The 12,958-nt window shown below is 41.6% G+C and overlaps 1 protein-coding gene and 1 long non-coding RNA gene across 4 annotated transcripts in view; one reads left to right on the forward strand and one right to left on the reverse strand.

The window, feature by feature from the left end:
- LOC131127726 (Golgi-associated plant pathogenesis-related protein 1) overlaps nt 1-12,958 on the reverse strand; it is a 59,624-nt gene that overhangs the window by 1,379 nt on the left and 45,287 nt on the right. Inside the window, exons 1-4 of one of the 2 annotated variants that reach the window (XM_058069899.2) lie at nt 2,676-2,845; nt 2,378-2,587; nt 1,021-1,098; nt 733-882 (exon numbers count right to left, since the gene is read on the reverse strand). In XM_058069899.2, coding sequence (XP_057925882.2) covers nt 733-882; nt 1,021-1,098; nt 2,378-2,587; nt 2,676-2,682 — 445 coding nt within the window. In that variant the 5' untranslated portion in view covers nt 2,683-2,845. Of the gene's footprint in view, nt 1-732; nt 883-1,020; nt 1,099-2,377; nt 2,588-2,675; nt 2,846-12,958 lie in introns of those variants that run through there. The other variant, XM_058069898.2, reaches the window with a different exon arrangement.
- LOC144898214 (uncharacterized) lies at nt 259-8,059 on the forward strand. 2 transcript variants are annotated; one of them, XR_013627111.1, is made up of 5 exons: nt 259-521; nt 2,453-2,598; nt 2,794-2,949; nt 7,257-7,353; nt 7,643-8,059. It is a non-coding gene; the product is annotated as an uncharacterized LOC144898214 (long non-coding RNA). The 2 variants fall into 2 exon arrangements; XR_013627110.1 differs by lacking the exon at nt 259-521 and having other exon boundaries at nt 2,111-2,598.

A 12,958-nucleotide genomic window follows, 5' to 3' on the forward strand; every position in this document is an offset into this window, starting at 1 on the left:
GTTTATCAACAAAATAAAAAAAAATTTAATTACACACTTAATTACTGTACTTACGTCATTTTCTTTAATTAGTACTTTAACTTTTACTGACTTTATTTTCAAAAAAATATTTTTTTCGACAGCCAACCGCAGCGAAAAGTACTGTGATGTCGCACGCCAATCAACCCACACAAGACGAAGAAGGAGGTTTGTGATTGGTTGCTTGTGCGAGGCGGCCACTTGTAAACAGGAAGTACATCTTTACCGTCGGAGTCTTTGGGAGACTACATATAGTAATTCATGTGCGCAATGCTTTGTGGGTAATGCAGTGTGAAGCAAGTTGAGTACTTCATGTGTCGCGCCGCCCGCTGGTAAAATGTGGGCAGTGACAATAACGTGCTGTTGCTGCAGGTTAGCTAATAACAAGCTAACAACAAACTAATAACTGGAACGAAACGGTGGCGCTGATGCTTACATAATCTAAACGAGTTCACGTTTGAACGCGTTCAAGCACAACACTGGATCTCACCATTACTATTTAGGTAAGCTGTATTCATTTACGTAATTACTCACGCTGGGATTTGTACAATATATTGGATATTGGATATATTGAAAGTGCCTTCTGTTTCCTTCGTCAGTTATTCAATTTTTTTTAATTACACGACTTTTTAAAATTAATGTAAGTATGGCTTTTGTGTACTTTATATACGACTGAATGTCATTGAAATAGTGAGTCATGAGTGAGTGACATACTTTGCGGGAGGACATTTTCCACATAGTATTGGGGCACACTGATGTTGCCAGATGGGCGGTACTGGCCAACCACAAAGACCTTGTTGCCATCTGTGGCCATACCAACCCCCAGTTGGGTGCTTGCTTTCCACACCACCTGAGTAAAATGACCTGAAAAGACAAAAAGAAGACAGGAACAATATGGGTATGATGTGGTGTTTTAGGAAAGGAACGCTGTCAGTGTTTACACAATTCATGAGGTTAGCTTCTTGAACAGACATGTTTACTATGAAGTTTTTTTTTTATTACCTGTGTCGTAATTAAATCCTGGTTTGTTCCAGTTGTATTGGTCAACTTCACCATACCAGGAATCTACAGCTTCTTTTCCTGGACAAAACGCACAGTGACAGTCTTGTATGACGACTATGCTAACAATAAAGCAAGAGTGGATTGCATCCAACATAATGCAGTAATGAGACAAGGCAATTTGTGTCGAAAAGGTGTGGGAATAAACATTGCTTTATACAAATGTTTTTTCCACCTACTTCAAATCAACTGGAAAAGACGACCCAGACCAGGTGGACCAGACGGACAGCTGTCAATCGAGTACCCATGATATTGACTCCGATGCATAGAACACATGGTTCTTGATATGACAGCAGTCCATCTAGCCAAAACATGGAATGTGGGCTAATAGATCATTTGGTTGTCTAGTCTTCATTGTTTATACGCTGTCTCGGTAGTGAAGTGAGGCACTGTGTCATTACGCCAGAAAAATAGTTCTTCGTATTAGCTTGTGCAATAACAATAGCTTGCTTTGTTTACAGGTCAGTTCTGCAAATAGAACAGGGTGGATGGTTTTTGGAGGGGCGTTTTTTTGGGCTTTATAGTCAAAATAGGTGTGTCCCGTTACGGGTATTGTTAGCTCCCACATTCTAGGTGTTTTTCCCCTTTAGGCACACAGAAAACAAAAAGACGCATGGTCATGTTGTACATTAGGATTAGGGATGACAAGATTATTGAACATTGAAGGAACAATACATTTTTATCCACAAATTGAAAAGATATCATAATAAACAGTGTCTAAAAGTACATGGAACATGGGGACGTTAATCAGAACTCGACTTGGAGTTGGATAAGAGATGAGATACCAGAATGTGAAGGCAGTCTATGTGATGCAAAAATAATTTTATTGAATTAATAATTTTTGGTTTGTTTATTAAAAATTACCTCAATATGTATATATATTTTTTAGTCTCCGCCAGCACCTCTCAAAATTCTCCCATCAAACCTTTTTAAAATTAGCACAACTGAACAGTGAATAACACATGATGCTGTGTTTATTCCACTTCTCACATTAAAACGACTTAGTGAGGTTTGTGAGTTGCACACACTTTTGAATATGTCATAGCAACTGGTTTATCAATTACAGTATTTACATATTGTAAGGTAATCCACATCATACTAATCAAGAGGAGCAATAGACTAACAATCAAATATAAACACACCCTCCTCTTTTATCCAGGCTTACTGAAGATTAGGAAACATTAGCGTTTGAGATCTTTTTGTATAAAAATATGTTACAGAGAGAAGATGAAGTAAAGATACATGTTAAAGGTATCGGTCATGTAAGTGAATGCTAAAGTGTTGCGAATGGAACATTCACCTGTGTGTTTAATGGCCACCGAGCTCCACATGGTGTAAATATTCTCTCCATCCTCGGTGTTACTGTGCTTCATAGCACCTGAAGCCAGCAGGTGATCCGCCCATTTCTGAGCTGCCGTGTTCAGTTCCCCGCTGAGGGTCATCGGCGGTGATCTGTGTCTGGCTCGGTAGGCGTTGTGAGTTTCCAGGAACTCCTGCTGAAAGCTTGCATCTGTGGAGCAGGTATAAGCTAATTACATTTGAATGTGTTGAGATGCTTTTAGCAGAGGCTGCATGCAAAAAAAAAAAAAACAACTCACCAGCCATCGTGTTTAAATACCAAGAAGAACACCTACAAACCTTCCTCCTTTTGAAACAAAAATAGCAAACAGCGGAGTGCCAAGTACAAATCTAGTGATGGGTTCACTTGCCCTTCAGGAAAAACCTTCCTTTGCTGTCTCGTGGTGATATTTCTAAGCTGGGGAGGCGGAGACAACACCCAGTCTGCGCTGCATATTACCTCACTGGGATCGTCTGCAATCTTCCCGTGTTGTCACCTGACCTGAACAACGAGTACACCAACAACCTGGTGGAGTTAGTGTATTTTTTATTTCACTGTACAAATGCCAGGGGGTGAAAATAACGTGCACGTTCAGTTTCAAACAAGTCATATGATCACAAAAACCTTCTGTAAAAAATCAACTATATAAAAAGTATAAAAAGTACATATCCATCCACTCGTGCTTGTGTGTTGCTGTAAATGTGGGAGCTGATTGGGGGGGGGCGGGGCGGACAGGAAGTGACGTTGGGGATTCAGAGGTGAGTTTTAGCTTGGTCTTGGTAGCCCATGTTATGGTTTACTGTCCCTTTTGGCAGATCATTCAAACCTGCAGTAAAAGCCTGTTCCGACAATCAAGTCTGGTGCTTGTGTGTCTCACCGAACATTACAGTAACATTACTGACAGCTGGAGACCAGTGTAGAATCTTTGAATGCATCTTCTGAATGCCTTATATTTGTAATTTACTTAATGTAGACATTGTTAGGCTTGAAAATACTTCATTTAGGCATACTATAATACATAAACTGTTTTTGACTAATAGGACATATTCAACATGATAATATATATTTCATTAAAAAACTGCTAAGTGGTGAGGGATTCTTGTATTTCTATTTCAGCCTTCTCAGGCTAGTCTGGAAGGATAACCTCTTGATCTCCTCGCAACAACGCACAGAATCCATGACCCCTCTAGCATTCAATCATCTTTAATCGTTAATGATGAAGTATTATGTATTGGTGTTCATTTTCACTTCCGAGGTGACGACTTTCTTTTTCTTTGGTGCACTTCCAATTGGGAGACATTAAGCGTAAAAAGTGACCACTTGCACATTTTTGATGTCAAAACATTCAGCTTGTGCAAAACAAAACATTCAGGCAAGCTCCCACAACCACAAAATTAACCAGAAGCGTCTCAGATCAGATTTTGCTCTTAATTTCTGAATATTAATATTATATTAATATTGTGATGGTTATAATTTTATTGTCGGTTTTGTTAAAGTGTTAATTTCCCGACAGAGACAAACACAATCATTTTCCAGTATGTTAGGTGCTGTCAATAAATACTGTATGTCATATTTGGCCCTTGTTTTGAGCAGTGAGAGGAATGCCATCATACCACGTAAATATTTGTGAAAATACTGAAGACAGACATAAACAGAGTCAGGAGTCTGGGGTTGACTGGGTTGTCTCGACATGTCTGCAATGTATTGAGCAACGTGGTTTGGGATTGCAGCAACGTAACCTTGGTTAGCACCATTAATTGTTCCAGAAGGTTCGACTCTTTAACCAAAACATACTGTAACCAAAAAATGTTTTCCCATAAGAAATCATGTAAAACCAATCAATCCCAATTCTATATTTTTAGATGATGAAAAAAATCTATATGAATATAAATGATGAATGAAAACAATAAATGAACATTTAAGTTCACTTTTACCTTCATTGAAGGGATTGTTTGCAAAGATTGTGGCAGCGAGATCAACACAGGCGCCACCTCAGGGTTTTGTTGTGAGTCATTTCTTAGTGTTTCCACATAGTATTGAGTATTAAAAATATTTTAAGAACACAGTTGGATTCCCTTAGTGTACTAATACTGCAACAAGACCAGCGCCATATTGTACACTAACCACAAAATGTACACAAAGGGAGGCAAAATTGTGGTACAAAAGGTATGTCGGTTTTTTGACACTTCCGGTACATAGACGTTGGCCACCACTGATGAAATACTTTTTCATTTCACAGCATTCTTTGGACAAGCGTAAAATACAGCCTACCTTTCCAACACCCTGTGTACCTCGTCATTAGGCTGTTTGCTTGATGCTTTCAACCCCAGAGCGCCAATATAAGTACACACATCTGTTTGTAACCCGTTGAACCCATTTTAGAGGACAACCTGTCTAAGCGGACCCTGTCATCAAGTCCTGGGCCATTGTGTTCGTCCTACCGCTAAAACTTCAGCGGTTAAGTTGATGCTGACATCAAAGCACATGAATGGTTATGTCAGGATGAATACCAACAAAGGAAGGAGGGTCAAAACTTTGTCATAGGAACGAAGATCCTGTCTTCTTTGGTGGTGGATCTATCAGCTATTTTTTCTGTCTCTGACTAGCTCAGCAGGACACCCCAAATACCAGGAGCAAAACCAAAAATCCCCAAAATGTTGGTAGGACCTGGATAAATATTCCTGACCTGCTTCATTGTATTATTGTTGTGATCGTGGATTGATGGATATACATATGGCTGGTGAGTTACAAACAAATTACCCCTTGGGGATAAATCAAGTTTTCGGAATCTGAATTTTATTTAGTGGCATTCTACTTCTGTGGTCATGAAAGTATTGCTAAAATCTCAGATCTACAATTTTTTTATTTTAAAGGGGACCTATTATGCTCATTTTTGGACTCTTTGTATTGAGTTGTGGTCTCCTATAGAGCAGCTACACACAATAACCAGCACAGAAAGCTTTTTAGATTTTCCTTAATCTGCACCTATTCCAGCTGACCAAAACGGTCTGTTTTAATTTATTCCACCCACGGCCCGCCTCCGGGCATGCCCAGTCTGCTTTGTGACCAATCACAAAGTGCTTCTTTACTATGGACCATATAAGGACATCCACCTCTCTGTGACATCACAAAGAAACAGTTTTACCACGCCCCTTTAATCTCATATTTATATGGTTATATTCTTGCAACAATTTGCAAGAATATGGGTCTTCATGGAGGTCTCCTACCAGTCAGATGTGCCCAGAAACCTCCCCATTGAGGCGCCCCCAAGAAGCCCAGCCACTCTACGGAGGAAACTCATTTTGGCCCTTGTACTGGCGATCTGGCCTTATCGGTCACTACCCAAAGATCACTACCTTAGTTGAGGGCGGGAACGTAGATTGAGGGGTAATTTGAGAGCTTTGCCTTTCAGTTCAGTTCTTTCTTTATCACGACGAACCAATGCAGAGTCCACATCACTGCAGATGCTGCAATCCGCCTGTCAATCTCATATTCATTTCAAGACCCTGAGGTACTTGAACTCCTCCACCAGGGGCAGGACCTCATCCCCAAGATGGAGATGGTACTCCACCCTTTTCTGGACGAGAACCATGGACTCGATCTTGGAGGTGCTGATTCACACTTGGGATCCAGTGAAGGTCACGGTCCAACGAAGACAGCAGGACCACATCGTATATGCAAAAAGTAGAGACTTAATTCATCCTGCAGCCACCAAACCAGACACCCCCCCCCAACGCCCTGACTGCATCGAGAAATTCCACAACCTTCCACCTCTTCCTATCCCAAATGTATCTTAGGTACAAAATGCAGTAGAACTTGACTTCTACAATAATTCTCCAGACGAGACACAGCCTGGAGACAAGAGATTCCTATCTAATGAGTGGCAGCTTAGGTGTTCGTGCTACCTTTTATTTCGACAACATACCCACCTTCAAGTGAAGAATTAGTTTCCTCGTGGTTTGCCTTTTTAGTGAAGTCTTTTGGACGACATGCTGGAATCTCACTTAGTGCAGCCGGTCAGATTACAGGTCTCTCAGGTCTCTTTACAGGTCTCAAGCTAGCGTATCTATTGCACATATGGAGGGGCGGTTCTGTTGTAGGTTATGCTGTGTGTCATTCCCCGTAGGCCTGTTATGCACCTCGTGAGGATAAGCGGTAGAAAATGGATGGATGGATCTATTCATTCATTCACTGCAGACCTGCCAACATGTACTCATTTTTCATACTACACTCAATTTGACTGAGTGCTTATGGTGTAGAAATAAAATAGACAAAAACAGCAACAACGGGGAAAAAAATAGAGCAAAAGGGACAACATAAGGAGAAAAATACTGTACTGTATCATTTCTTAAAACTGTTTTGTCAGCACGTGGCCAATAAGATGCAGACACATTTATTCTACACCATGACTGTCTAAGTATGACATCATTATTCTTGATAATCCCACAAAATACACAGAAATGTCATACACAAAGGCGATGCAGTACTCATCTCATCCTGAAGGGGGTGATAAAGGTGCTTGTCACTGCTGTCCTTCCATAGAGTGGAAAAGTCAGGTTTTTTTTGACAGCAGCACCAACTGGAGAGCAGTAAGTCCAATGCCATCTATTTATCTATTTTCTATACTGTTTATATCACGAGGGTCATGGCAGGTGGAATGCATCAATGTTTGTACTCGTCTAATAATTAACATTTATCTGCTCCTGTGTTTCTTTATGAACTAACTGTTTCATCTACATTTAACAGACTCAAATAATATGACAGGTTTTATGTATTTTTTCACATGGCTTTAACATTTATTTCATTATTACTCAATGGTGCAACATTTGTGCTTCCACAGGATGGGATGGCTGCATTGCCAAAGGTGACAAAGGCTGGGCCTCGTTGATGGAACGGATGCAATGCTTTAACAATGTCTCCACCTGCTGGTCACATAGGTGAGTTACAGCCTTGCTGTATGTCGGCCTTATCCCCAAAACATTGAAAAATTTTGTTTATAATGGAAGTTAGTTGACTTATTTTGTCATTTTAGGAGCTCAATGAAAAATGTATGCTTAAGCCTCATCTTTTATATCCCCAAACATCCCAAACATTTAATATTAAATATCATTGATGACATTTTATTTAGATAAAATAAAAATAATGACACACTTGAAGTGAAGTTGATTTGAAGAAAAATGATCTGAAATGTCTGATGATCTGTTATGTTTTATGACTGCACTGTAGACCTGCACAAGACCGGAATAGACTACAAGAGCATGAAGTCTGCTGAGAGAGAAGCTACTATTGGTGCAATCATTGAAAAAAATGAAATAAATCCAAGATGACAGTCAATCATCCTCACTTTGGAGATCTATGCAACATTTCACCTGCTGGGGTAAGGATGATCGTGACAAAGGTGAGAGAGCAGCCCACAATGGCAAGCGAGGAGCCGGTTGATGATGTCAAAGGAGTTGGGAGCGTTAGTAGGACACATTTGTGTTTTATTGTGGGATTAGTAAGAATAATGTCACAGATTTGACACAAGCTGTAGGAAGTCATAAATGATCCTCATAAATGATCGTCATAAAAGTCATAAATGATCGTGCAGCATGCTGACAAGCAGAAACTGGCAGGTTCTCAGTGCACTGAGTGCACTCAGACGGCCGGTGAGTGCACTCAGACGGCCGGGAAGAGGCTTGTGGCAGCCTGGTCTTAGGTTTCTTTGCTGTATTTGATGAGAAAATGTGCAAATTCAGCCATTTTTCCGTATGGAAATGGGAAAATACGTTTATAATATCGTTTTATGTTATCTGCCTCACTTGACTGTCCGTCACTGGCAAAAACTATACATCACGACAAAGCGACATTTTAATGAAAAAATGTAAACGCACACAGTAAGTTAGTGTAAATCTGTAAATGTTACAGCGCTACTTCTTCCTTCTCTTTCGGGACATGTTGAATGGTGTAACTGTGATGTTCCATAGTGTCGTTGAGCATGTCCAAAACAAACAACCCATGACCATACGTAATACGTGTGCCCCAGAAGAGGAAAGCCCCTGTCTGGTCTGCTGCAAATTCCCAGCAGTAGTCAGAGCTAAGCTGACAGACAGAAACAATCTAAAAGACTGAATGGAATGCATTGTTTTTCCTATTAGATTTACTCTCCAAATATGACCAGAGGAACTTTGCTTTGATCCATCCCAAAGCCTTTTCATTACTTGAGCATCTGAGCGGACATCCTTCAGGCAAGGTTACAAGTGTTTTGACGGAGGTGATGAAGGGTTAACAGAGGATGTTTTTAAAGGTCGCGGGGCCCGATTGGGGGGTGGGGGAACTGGCCAGGCCCGCTGTCTCTCTGGCTTATTAACCTCTCATCAAGATTACACCCAACAGGAGGCCAGGGCCCAGAACGACAGATTGAGGTCCGACAATCTCGTTAAACACACAGAGAGCAAAACTATGACCGGAGTGGAGATTTAGCTGTTCATCTGCAGCCGACCTAAGGACGCAGGGCAAAAGGTCAATGCAGAAGATACGTCAGGTGAAATTGCAAAGCAGCACAAAGGATCACTGAACAAGAAAACTCGAATGACGTTACCGACCATGAAACAACAACACAGTCAGCTAAGCAGCTTGTTCTGACTCAGACCAAAGCAAAGACCCAAAAAGCAAGGACACATTTGGCGACAACGGCCTCACTTGGCGTCTCAATGACTTTATTGTGCTAATCAGGTATTAGAGGCGGTCAGGACAATTAGCCAAGTCGTAAAAGAGATTTGTTTTGGACGGCCGCAACAAGACCAACATGGTTTTGAATGTGAAACCTCAAGGATTGGGTCATGAAGCTTGGACAGGTAAGAATCCTCTTCCTGGGATCCGCTAGCTATGCTAATTCTCCAATGATGGAGGCCGTGGACCGAACTACTGTTGGTGTAAGTCACTACTTTGACACACGTTGGCGCCGCATACATTTGGATTTGAACGTGTCATGTGGGATTTCATTTTGGGGATTTTGATGTGATCGATGTCTGATCTTGGTTTTAGTGTTGTGTCACATGTTTGATCTTCATTCCAGTTTCCAGTTCTGACCTTCTGTTGGTTTTTTACCTGCTTCCCGTCTACATTACAGTGACACAAGGACGCTTTGTCAGGGGGTGTCAGAGCCATTTGGGGGCCACATACAGCCTAATTAGACCAGTAAGAGTAGCCACGTTTACATGAGGAGTTTTTCTCTTTCCCAATGAGCTTTCCGAAAGCAATGGTATCCATGGAAAGGAATATTCCAATGGCGTGTCTCCATGCGGCGCTATAATCAACCAGAATAGTCAACAGGGCATGCCCAGTAAAGCGTAAACACCAACATCACGTGATACCGACTTCCTGGAGTTTTTCTTTCCCTTGTTGGAATAACTCCATATTGCCAGTTTTTCCTTCGTCCGGTCTTGAAATTGAGTTTGAATCAAAAACAAACTTTCCTTAGCAGTCCAGTGCCGATTGCTGGCCTCCATTTTTTGAAACGGAAGAACGTGTGGAGCTGCGTGTTACGTCATATCTCAGCATTGGCTGAAAGAACGCACCCGGGAACAGGAAAAGATAAAGTTCAATCTTGCTAATATTTGATAATGAAGCTGGGCACATGTTTTATATAGATATGTATTTTCTTTTGGAATAAAAGTGGACTTGTGAATGGCGTATAGAAGGGTTTAGATTCTGTTCCACAGATGGCGCTAATGCACACCAAAGCTGCTTGCCAACCGCCAATAAACAACAGAAGAAGAAGAACGCAGTCTGACAACTTTCCGTTTGAGCGGGTACAAGATACCTCAATCGGATTGGGGAAAGGAATATTCCACCCCTGGGAATCCCATTATATATTCATTGGGATTGGCACTTTTCTTTGGGAATGAGGTGTATACAAAGGTTACATTCTTTCCGTTGGAGCAGATAACCCCAATGGAATTGGAATATTTGGCTCCATGTATACGTGGCTAATGTAGCATAAATACCAACCTACTAAGTACTCATAGACTTAAGTTATTGATAACTTTATTGTTACTCTGTGCATGTCAAAATAAACTACGGACTGCTCATATCTTACAAAATGGGATCAAATACTTATTTCCCACCGTTTTACTGTCACCACAGTCCCAAAGGAAGCATCCCATTCCCGGATCGCTTGAGCACAGACGTCCTGATACAAAGTCGGTGTTGTGAGTCAAAGTGGATTTGCTGTTGGATGGAGATTGAGTGGCTCGTTATTGAAGCCCCTGCAAGCATTCTTTTGCCGGCACTTTTTAAAAAGGTGGGGGGATGGAAAGAGTTTAGGGGTCACAAGGCAATTGGAGCTCTTTTGAAAAGTCGTCGTTGGAGAGTCAAACGGGAATGAATGTCGAGATGTGGAAGCGTGTGCGTGTTTTTGTGTGCAGCATGGGAAATGTTGGGATGGAGCACCCAGAGTTCCCGGGTCGGGGGGGTTCTCGTCTGCCTTCACATGTCGTCAGGTGACTCTAGAGTCTGCTGGGGTCCGAGACAAAAACCATGTCGGGGTTCAAAGTGTTTCTCTCAACTCAGCTAGGGGACCCCAAGCGGCGCCTCTGCATGGAGTCGCTGGACCATGACAGCGGCCCCGCCCATCGTCATGCCCTGATTGATGACAATGATTCATGTGACACCCTTGTCTTGATCCAGGCCCACAGCCCCCTCTAGGGGGTCCATGTCCACACAGCACCTGGAGACTGGTTGGGTAAACACCCGTGGACTCTCAAGGTTGGTCCATAGTTCCACTGAAGCCCAGATTCAAATATATTCTAGGTTCCCAAAGTGGCGTTCACGTACCCCCAGGGGGACAGCAATTGTAATGGGGTGCTTTGTGCATCATATAACAAATACGTCAGTTTCATTTTGAACACTTCATGTATTTTGGTGTTCCAATTCCGGCACGGAGCAGCAGTGGAAACGCGTGACTGAGTGAGGACTTCCGTGAAAATGAAGCGAAAGTCAAACGTGCTCCGTAGAAAGGAGACCTGGACTATTTGTCTATTGTGTAACGGCGGGATAGAATGGAGCAGTCACTGAGGAATGTGGAGCTGCTGTGACCCCACTACCCTTACTGGTCGCTGCTTCAAGCCACTCAAGTGGGGATGCCTATCGTTCCCGGATTCTCTCTCTCTCTCTCTCTTTCTCTCTCTCTCTCTCTCTCCGTCTCTCCCTCTCTCCCCCCTGCTCGCTCAGTGTTTAATTAACTTTTTTGTTGTTGAGAACGCAGCAGGTTGGACTTAAGCCTAACGCTGGGCTTAGGGCCTGGGGTTGTCGGTGGGAGTGAGTGGGAGCCACAGTCGGCTACACCAAATAAATCCCCCCCACCCCGCTCTAAGGCGGGGGGTGGGCGTCGGGGTGGACGATGGAGCAACAATCCACTGATCCAAGATTCACACTCTTGCAGTGATAATATTGAACTGGACTCCGGCTACGGGTTCCGTGCACCAGAACAAACATGTCAGTCGTCATCAGTGCACACACATCATCATGACAGCATGAAACATTTTTATAGGAAGGACATGTGAGAGCACAGAGCTTATTATACCGATTTATCACAATTCAGTAACTAATTAGCAAAGGATGAAACCTTGGTTAGTAGAGGTGTCGCCAAAAAATGATCAAGTTATTTTTCAGATATCGGGTGATAAATTAATTCATTAATTGATTGTCATGCATCATTTAATTTCCATCTTCAGCATTTACGCATCCCTTAGTGCACAAATGTAAACGTTTCGCAAGAGAACGCAAAAAAGAAAAGGACAAATGTTTGTGATGTAACTCAAAGGTTTTGTGAGAGAACGTAAAAGTTGTGCAAGAGAATACGAAACCTTAGCATGTCTCAAGAAACTTTTTATGTTTTATCACAAAATAACCCAAACGAGAGAATAAATAACGTTGCGTTGTATGACAAAATAAATAAATAAAACGTTTTGTATTCTCTCGCAAAATGTTTGCTTTCTCTCACAAAACATTTATTTGTGATCAAAACCAAAGCTGTTGTGAGAATGTACAAGTTTTGCAAGAGAATACAAAACCTTTGTGTGTCTCATAAAACCTTTTACGTTATCACAAAATAACGCAAACATTTTGCGAGAGAATGAAAAAGTTTAGTATTCTCTCAGAAAAACTTTTGCATTTTGTGAGAATACTAAACTATGGCGTTATTTTGTGAAATATTTTCTATTCTCTCACAAAACTTGCGTTGTCTCACAAAAAAAGGAGGAATGTTTGCGATAGAACCCAAAGGTTTTCTGAGGGAACGCAAAAGTTTTGAAAGTTTTACCACTTTTACCACAGTTTTTGCACTCACACAAAAATGTTGTGTTTTGCGAGAGAACGTAAAAAAGGAAGGATGTTTACGATCTAATGCAAACGTTTTGCGATACAACGCAAAAGTTTTGTATTCTCTCGCAAAACTTTTTACTTTTGTGAGAGAACGCAAAAAAGTCAGAATGTTTGTGATATAACCCAAAGGTTTTGTGAGAGAATACAAAACGTTTGCGTTGTCTCACAAAATAACGC

This window comes from Doryrhamphus excisus, linkage group LG3, assembly GCF_037039965.1.
Source record: "Doryrhamphus excisus strain RoL-2023G ecotype Guam linkage group LG3, RoL_Dexc_Guam_v1.1, whole genome shotgun sequence".
NCBI classification, from domain to species: domain Eukaryota; kingdom Metazoa; phylum Chordata; class Actinopteri; order Syngnathiformes; family Syngnathidae; genus Doryrhamphus; species Doryrhamphus excisus.